General features: G+C 36.7%; 1 protein-coding gene across 1 annotated transcript; it reads left to right on the top strand.

Annotated features, from left to right (window-relative positions):
• Nucleotides 1–6,606: 6,606 nt before the first annotated feature.
• Nucleotides 6,607–7,650, top strand: LOC125082996 (olfactory receptor 13C4-like). The gene is given in 3 exon segments (XM_047698896.1): nt 6,607–6,656; nt 6,658–6,686; nt 6,689–7,650. Coding segments are annotated over 3 exon segments (1,041 nt in total).
• Nucleotides 7,651–9,901: the final 2,251 nt, after the last annotated feature.

The following is a 9,901-nucleotide window of genomic DNA, read 5'->3' as shown; positions in this document are numbered from 1 at the left end:
TTGGTAATTATCACTTGAATTAAGATCTTACTTTGAGTTGACTTTGCTATTTTATTTTATTTTTTGACTTTGCTATTTTAAACTATAAAGGGCTCATATTTCATAAAGTTAATTTTTGTGAATATTTGCCCGTTTCCAAGAGTTACATGAGTAGGAGAATGTCATTTCATTTTTGAACTGTGGTTCAATCACAGTTTATTCCCTGCACCATTCTTAATTGGGTCTATGGGACACTGTCCCTAATGTACCAGAAGTTTCTCCATTCCACAGATCTTTCATTCAACTTTAAATTGTTTTGGGAATTGGGAAACAATTACAACAAATGTTGCATAACAAATATTTACTCTTCCATATCTGTGGAATCTGACATTGCTTGTTGAACCTGACCTTAATTCAGAATGCTGACATAAATACTAAGAAGAAAGTAACTGGATCTTCTAGGGGGTAGAAATAATTTATCAGTATACAGGTGAGTCTTAAATACTATGACACTGTATCTTTTCAATTTTTGGTTAAAGCTATTATTTTAAAAAATATTTTATTTATTTATTTATTTGAGAGAAAGAGAAAGAGCATGAACTGGGGGAGAGGCAGATGGAGAGGGAGAGGCAGACTCCCTGCTGAGCAGAGAGACCAATGCAGGGCTCAATCCCAGGACCCCAGGATAATGACCTAAGACAAAGGCAGACACTTAACCGATTGAGCCACCCAGGCAACCCATAAGTTAAAGCTGTTATTAAATGTAGATTTAAAAGGTGAACAGCATGAGGCCATACAGCTACTAATTTATTATAACTGAATAGCTATGATTTAATATTATTTCTATACTACCTGTTAATCCATAAAGCAGTTTCCATATGCCACCTAAGTTTTTCTGAAAACAGACCTGTGAAACAAAAGCAAAGCAGTTATCACTATTTCACAAATGAGAAAACTGAGACTATGTATTAGAAGAACCTCAAACCTAGAGCTTTTGCGTCTAAGTTCCAAGCATTTTGTAACTGGAATAATCTCATGCTATATCTGTTCAAGTGAATATTAGGCAGTCCTGCTGCACTTTCACTACATAAATTGGTAAATTTCTATGTAAGATGGCATCTTAGTGGTGACTTAAAGATAATATTTTTTTGAAACTTAGAGCCTGCTGCAAATGAACCATTTGGACATGTTGAAATGCTCTTGAATATGAATCCACAAACACTTTACAGAGAAATTTCTTAAGAGTGTAGAAAGTAAGCTTTTATCTATTTAATCTAAACCCATTCATAATGTGCAGCCCCTTTGTTAGGCCATCTGTGAGTTGTGATGAGCAAGACACACAAGTTTCTTCCTTATGTCTTTTTTATTATTATTATTTTTTAAAGATGGAGCAATTGTTTTTATTTTAGTATTAAAAATATTTGGAAAATAGAGAAAGCAAACCACAATCTTATCATTTTAACAAAATAGATAGTAGTTTTTTCTTTCTGCATATATTTTATATAATTATGTTCAAAATAACAAAAATATACATTTTTATGTATTGACTTCTAAATATTATATCTAGGCATTTCTTTGTATTGTTTTTCTTTAGAATGTCTTTCCAAATATGCTATAATTTTATTACAGATCCTCTTCTTTTGGAATTTTTTGTTGATCCCAATTTTACACTGTTTGAAATAACCTGGCAATGGCTATCTTGAGGGATATAGCTGTTTCTACTTTTTTTTTCTTTTTGTGTAAATTCCAGTGTCTCTTGTTATCTTACAATATACAAAATAAATGATTTAGATTTCTGGGAGAAGAGTAAAGGCAGAAAAACAGGTCTAGCTCAAGGTGGATTTGAATTGGTGAGGGAATTTATGTCTAGGAGGGGAAGACTTAAAGCATGTACCAGAAGTGGTTTAAGATATATTTTCACTACTTTTTTTTTTGGAAAGAGAAGCCAATAGGCTCTCAGAGGCCTAGACCTCAAATGAGCTGGATCTGGAACATCACCACGTTTCCTGGTAAATCAGTCTATTAATATCTTCTTCCTTTTGTGTTCATGCCTGGGCCAAAGAGATGGCTCATGTCACTTGTCTAAGGTACTCCTTGACTAGTTTCTGAGCCCATTTTGGGAGAACTTTGATTTTCCTAAGAAGTAGTGTACAGTGAGTATAGAATCATTTCAGAGAAATAGAGTATTCCAGGCATTGATTCAATTCCATAGTTGTGAATCTTCCTCCATGATAAGAAGAACTAAGTCCTTGGGGCGCCTGGGTGGCTCAGTGGGTTAGGCCTCTGCCTTTTTCTCAGGTCATGATCCCAGGATCCTGGGATCGAGCCCCGCGTTGGGCTCTCTGCTCAGGAGGTGGTCTGCTTCCCCCTCTCTTTCTGCCTGCCTCTCGGCCTACTTGTGATCTCTCTCTCTCTCTCTGTCAAATAAATAAATAAAATATTAAAAAAAAAGGAGTACTAAGTCCTCAAAAGTGAGCCATTTTCCTTGTATATTGTTAACTGCATACAGTCAAATTTCGCTTCTGTGACTTCAATATATCCACAGATACTGGCCATTTTCTTACTGGCCATCTTCTGTTGTTGACACATGTTTTCTATACAGATTCTTTTTAAAGAGTTACTGATTGATTGATTGATTTTTTTTTTTTTACTAGTAAGGACATTTAATCTGTTGTTTTTCTTTTTTTGCTATATTTTTTTAAGTTTAATTTTATTTTTTCAGTGTTCCAAGATTCATTGTTTATGCACCACACCTAGTACTCCATGCAATACATTCCCTCCTTAATACCCACCACCAGGCTCACCTACCTCCCCACCCCCATCCCCTCCAAAACCCTCAGTTTGTTTCTCAGAGTCCATAGTCTCTCATGGTTCATCTAGCCTTCTGATTTCCTGAACTCACTTTTCCTTTCCTTTTCCTAATGTCCTCCATGTTATTCCTTATGCTCCACAAGTAAGTGAAACCATATGATAATTGACTCTCTCTGCTTGAATTACTTCGCTCAGCATAATCTCCTCCAGTCCCATCCATGTTGATATAAAAGTTGGGTTTTCATCCTTTCTGATGGAGGCATAATATTCCATTGTATATATGGACCATATGTTCTTTGTCCATTCATCTTTTGAAGGGCATCTTGGCTCTTTCCACAGTTTGGTGATTGTAGCCATTGGTGCTATGAACACTGGGTTACATATGGCCCTTCTTTTCACTACATCTGTATCTTTGGGGTAAATACCAGTAGTGTAATTGCAGGGTTATCGGGTAGCTCTATTTTTAATTTCTTAAGGAATCTTCGCACTGTTTTCCAAAGTAGCTGCACCAACTTGCATTCCCACCAACAGTGTAAGAGGGTTCCCCTTTCTCCACATTCTCTCCAACACTTGTTGCTTACTGTTTTGTTAATTTTGGCCATTCTAACTGGTGTAAGGTGGTATCTCAAGTAGTTTTGATTTGAATCTCCCTGATGGCTAATGATGATGAACATTTTTGCATGTGTCTGTTGGCCATTTGTGTGTCTTCTTTGGAGAAGTGTCTGCTCATGTCTTCTGCCCATTTTTTGATGTGATTATCTGTGTTTTGAGTGTTGAGTTTGAGGAATTTTTTATAGGTCTTGGATATCAGCCCTTTGTCTGTAGTGTACTGATTTATTTTTAGAAAGAGAGCAAGAGAGAGAGAGAGAGAGACAGAACATGATTGAGCAAGGGGGAGGGGCAAAGGGAGACAGAGAGAATCCTCAAGCAGATCCCACGGAGTGCAGAGCCCAGTGCAAGGCTCAATCCCAGGACCCTGAGATCATGACCTGAACCAAAATCAATATTGGACACTCAACCAACTCTTGAACTATTGAGGGAGCCACCCAGGTTCCCCCCATACAGATTTTAATGCTACTTGTTGTATACAGGAATACTGGAAAGAAAATGGGCTTTGGATTTTGTCTCTGTCCCTTATTAGTCATTTGACCTCAATGACGTGAACTAATTTCAAGCACTAGAAGTATCTAGCACATAAGATCCTGCAATAGCTGTTTGGATAAATGAAAAGGTTTTTTAAATTTAAATAAATTATAGGTGTTTTTTCTTTCTTTTAGGTACTTCTGACCATTAGATGAATAAATAGACTTCAAAATTGCTTTGAGGCTCTATTTTCTCATCTCTAATTTGGAGATTTAATATTCTCTCATTTGCTTCTCTCATTCAAGTTGAAATTTTCTATTTTGTATTCTTCAGCTGATTTTTTTTCTGAAGTGAGGCTACCTCTGTTGAGTTTGGCTTCTGACTCTAAGACATTATACACTGTAGAGAAATCTTCCCACCTATCATCACACAACAGTGTTAGAGTAGGGTAGTGAGCTTATGCTGACATTCTAAAAACTGTTAGCCTATATGAGCCTTAAGCTTGAAATTTTGGTTACCCTGAAAATTGGTGGTGATTATGAAAAGATAATTGTGTGTGTGTGTGTGTACCAGTCTGTAATTAATGATAACCTAATTAATCTAAACATTTTAATTCCTCATATCACGTATCTGCTCAAGAACCTGATAAAATTAAAGTGTATAATGTTAAGTTTGGAGGGTAGCTAAAACATCCGGTCTAAATGCTCATCTTGTGCTTGGTGCTTCTAATGATGGGTCCTTTACCACAAAAAGAAATATCAATTTATCTGCCTCACTTTTGGACCTTTCTATATGCTTGGTTCACTTACCCTTTCAGATGTGCTCCCCATTGTTCCCCCACAGAAACGGCCTTGTCTGTATAGGAAATACTGCCAATACGCTTACGACTAAACTTTGCTCAACATATTCTCCCTTCTGGGATACTCTTTCCCCTTCTTGTCTTCCAAAACTGCCTTGACACTTCAATGTTTACAGATCCAACCTGTCTGAAATTCTTCCAAAATTCTCCCTTCACTTTATTTCTTATTAGCCTCCTCTTTCTATGAACACTTATATTATTCAGTCTGGTCACACAAAGTAATTATAGTCTGTATCTAATTGTTCCATATGTAGTTTTAATGTTTTCCTTATTGAATTGTGGACTTTTTGATTATAGATATTTGTTATATTTGTCCTGTCTTTACTCAGCTTGGCACAGAAATGAGTTAGGTTGTCCATAATATCCTACAGATATTGTAGTAGACCAGTAAAAATTCACATTTATTTTTATGAAATTTGTCTTTCAATAGTATTATTTTCTGAATTGTACTGAACAGTGAGATATGGCTCTGGAATTTGTTCACTGGGAAATACAAAAGAAGTATGCTTCTGGTCATTTTCTAGGTTGTTAAGCGAGTCCATATAATAAAACAAAAGGAAATCTATTTGGATCACAAACATCTGGGTCTGCCATCTCACTATAAGTGAACTAAAGCTTTGCTCAAAATCAGGCCCCCAGGCCAACTACTTTGACATACACTTGAAGCTCATTAGAAACGCTGAATCACAGGGACGCTTAGCTGGCTCAGTCTATAAATTGTGCGACTCTCGATCTTGGTGTTGTCAGTTTGAGCCCCACATTGGGAGCAGACATTACTTAAAAGTAAAATTGTAAAAAAAAAGAAAGAAAGAAAGAAAAAAAATGAAGAATCACAGGCTTTGTCAAAGACCTACTAAAAGAGAATCTGCATTTTAATAGGATCCCCAGGTAATTTATATACATATGAAAAATTTGAGAGACTGAAATAGTTGATTCTGTATTATTCCACCACGGCCAAAATTTCTGGATACTAGTCAGTGGGAAAACAAAGTATACTGACTTGTGTTGTAGCCTCAACAGCTGCAGTTCATTGGCAAAGATCTGAGCTTCAAGCTTTGCTTTTTAATTATGGCCTGGATAACTTTGGCCACATCCTGTCATTCACATTTGAAAAAAAAATAAGGATAATGAGAAGATTAATTTGTTTTTAAAAATAAAGTATAAAGTGTTATACAGGTTTACACAAATATATTTAAGCATTATTACTGTTTTCTCAGGTTCACCTAAGTAAATAAATTATGAAGGACAACTCTGAAGCCAGAGAATAAAACAAATGAAGAGAGATTATTGTTCTTCAAAGATTCTCCATCAGATTCATGCACAGCTGGTCTGTACACTGGTCTTAGTATAGGAAAAAGCAAAATAGTTAAGAGTGGGCCATGATTGTGAGTTCAACTAACTTTGCCTTTGAGCAGATGTTAAATTGCTGTGTAATGATTCAGTTTACTATGATAAAATGTCTGCTCATAAAAGCACACAATCTAACTGAAAAGAATGTGAGGCAGACACATATGCATACAAATACAATTTGCTTTACATTTTGAACATTTCTCTTAAACAATGAATCAGAATTCCAGTCCTTATTGAGTTGTCTTTTTCCTTCCCCATCACTCTCTCACTGGATCTGATTAAAATGAAGTCTGTAATATTCTGGGGCTTTTAGAAAACTCTACTTAGAGTGTCTTTAGCAGTAGGGAAGTTGCTTCTGAACTTGCTTTTGTTCCTGGGTAGATATTCATGCATTAGACACAGGGCCTAGAAACTCTCAATATCTCAGTATTGTATTCTAGGCATAAACATCATTGAGGATAACAACATATGTCAGAAGCAGATGACAGAGCTTCAAAGAAAACATTCTATTTTACCCCAGAATAATGTTTATGCAAAGCATTTGTTAAATTTGTTGCTTGGCAGTGAAAATATTTTGTTAGGTCTTCCTTTGATATCCTGAAAGCTGGGATATGGATAGGATAAACAAGACATTTGTGAAAGAATTCATTCTTCTGGGACTCTCCGGTTACCCAAAACTTGAGAACATTTTTTTTTCTCTAATTCTAGTAATGTATCTAGTGATTCTGATTGGCAACGGTGTTCTGATCATAGCAAGCATCTTTGATTCCCGTCTTCACACCCCCATGTACTTCTTCCTGAGCAACCTCTCTTTCCTGGACATCTGCTATACATCCTCCTCTGTTCCCTCAACTTTGGTGAGCTTAATTTCAAAGAAAAGGAACATTTCCTTCTCCGGATGCACAGTACAGATGTTTGTTGGATTTGCAATGGGGTCAACAGAGTGTTTCCTCCTGGGCATGATGGCTTTTGATCGCTATGTAGCCATCTGTAACCCTCTGAGATACCCTGTCATCATGAGCAAGGTGGTGTATGTACTAATGGCTTCTGTGTCATGGCTCTCTGGTGGTATCAACTCAATTGTACAAACATCTCTTGCCATGCGATTGCCTTTCTGTGGGAATAATATTATCAATCATTTCTTATGCGAGATATTAGCTGTCCTTAAGCTAGCTTGTGCTGATATATCCCTCAATATTGTTACCCTAGCAGTATCAAATATGGCATTCCTGGTTCTTCCACTGCTGGTCATTTTTTTCTCTTATATGTTCATCCTCTACACCATCTTGAGAATGAACTCAGCCACAGGGAGACGCAAAGCCTTTTCCACTTGCTCAGCACATCTGACTGTAGTGATCATATTTTATGGTACCATCTTCTTCATGTATGCTAAGCCCAAGTCTCAAGACCACCTTGGGAATGACAATTTGCAAGCTGCAGAAGGGCTTATTTCCATGTTTTATGGGGTAGTGACCCCCATGCTAAATCCTATAATCTATAGCTTGAGAAATAAGGATGTTAAAGCTGCTGTGAAATATTTGCTGAATTGGAAAGCTATTAAGCCATAAGACCAAAGGGAAATATGAGTCTTTAGTGTATAAAGAATTCAAATGGCATCATTGGGCCACCATTGAGGACCTTCTTGGGGAAAGCAAAGTTTATAAAGAGAGGTTTTTATTCTTTGCTTTCACTGGCCCAGCTTAGCTATAATTACTAAGAATAATAGTCTGCCATAAACTCATATTGTAATAGGTTCTGGTTCATATCTCACAGACAATGGATTCCATTAAAATCTCATCCATGGTGATATCTGAAATGAGTGTTTCTGGTGTCCTGTGTGGCAACAGAGTGGAAAACATCACATATAAGTTTTGGGAATAGAGAAGCAGGAGTATAAATTCTGCTGTATCACAAACTACTTAAATTAATATTGGGAAAGTTATTTATTCTTTCTAAACTGCAGTTTCCTTATTTGCAAAAAGGGAGTGATTAAACACTGCTCTCAGTGTTATTATCAAGATTCAGTAAGTTGTGCAAAGCACCTGGTGTAGTGCCAAGTTCATAGTGGTTCTCTTGTAGATGATGTTGAGCTTGACTTTCCTATTGATTCAGAATGTAGGAATTGAAGTGAAGATTCCAAACTGAAGATAAAAGACACTAGCTAGCACCACTTTCAAAAAAAAAAAAAAACAACAACTATGAATTATAGCCACCCCTCCCTTAAGTCTTCTTAATAATATCAATCACCACTCTTCCTTGCACCTTCTCTCCATGTATCTATATAAAGGAAAACATCAGAAAGGGAACGATAGAATCAAGGGAGACTTTTACATCATGTGGCGAGCTCAGTGAATCATGAGAGGGATTTCACTACTGTCCCGGTGAATGAGTAGGAAAGCTGTTCCCATTCAAGCCAAGTAAAGGGGATGCTGCAAAAGAGCTTCTTGAGGTTTTGGGTGCCTGCGAAGGAGAGCTGATGTCTGGCTTGATCAGTGAAGGGTTGCTGACCTTTTCTTCTCTAGGCCAAAGACTCAATCGATAAACTAGTCTAGAAGAGGCTTGAAGGATGATGAGTATCTTAGGGCTAAAAATAACCAGATTTTTTTGTTCGCCTGAAATGTTTTTCAGGCTCTGAAAGAGGGCTGAAATTAGTGTTTGGGAAGAGAAAACCATTTCATTTATACTCGAGTGAGTTGAAACTCCTTAGTAAACCTATGACAGGTTTTTTTCCTCCTTTTTGTAGGTTTTTCCTGCCTTGGTTGAGTGCAGCATATCATTGGTCCGTATCACCAGACATTGCAACAGCTTCTTTTGGCCTTATTTTCCTATCTAAATGCTCTTGTTCCTCTTGGTTTCAGAGCCATAATGCAGCCTGAGGCCTCCTAGCTGAGGGCTGTACTCCCTGCCAATCTACATCCTTCGGTAAATAGTAATCTTGTTACTAAAATCTTGCTGCCTGTTTCCTGGTTGGAGTGTTGTCGCTGCAGTAAACCTCTAGCTGCTGGTATTTTTCTGGTTTGGCTCACAATGGGTGCTGCTTTTAGTTCTATTCAGACAGGTGTGTACCAAACTCTGTGGGTGGGGCTTTTTAATTTCCGCCCTCTCCTGCTGGGATGAGCCCTGTATTTCAGTCTGATTCAAATTTAATTCTTTTCCAATTTTGACCTCTGCCGTCAAGGTTTTAGGCATACATCTGTATGTACAACAAAGTCCTGCTTCTAGATGTCCCAGGCAACTCCTTAGCACCTTAATTTTTTTTCCACAATAGGAAGGGTGCTAGTGTCTCATATGCATGTTTATATCAGATTGAATGCTTTACTTACAAAAATTGATTCTAATTTTCATTGGTATGTATAAAGCTGGTACAGTGTTGCCTTAGTTTAGAAGTTCTGCTTATATTCATGAATGCTCAGAAAATGGACAGTTTTAAAACTAATCTGCTTTCCCAGGATATTGAGAAATCTTAAAAAGATTGTTAAATGTGTTATTTTGTGACAGTAAATATTTTAGAAAATTCCAAAAACTATGGAAAAGTGTAAGCAGAAAAAATTGTTTTCCCTGTTCTTACCTCCTACAGGTGACCACTGTTAACATTTTTATTATTTGTTTTACTAATTTGGAGTCATGAAATTCATCATTTTTATGCTGATATCTTTTGACGCACCATGTACACTTGAAGTTGCTATTTTATAAGTTTAAAAAAATGTATGTACGTATCTCTAGGTTTCACAGAATAAATTCTAGAAAATAAAATTACTGGGTAGATATGATTGTTTAAAAAAATTTCTTTTCCTAATAGTGAAAAAAGGGAAAACATTT

This window comes from Lutra lutra, chromosome 13, assembly GCF_902655055.1.
Source record: "Lutra lutra chromosome 13, mLutLut1.2, whole genome shotgun sequence".
Classification (NCBI taxonomy): domain Eukaryota; kingdom Metazoa; phylum Chordata; class Mammalia; order Carnivora; family Mustelidae; genus Lutra; species Lutra lutra.
Note: the sequence above shows the minus strand (reverse complement) of the source record. Positions and strands in the feature narration are given on the sequence as shown.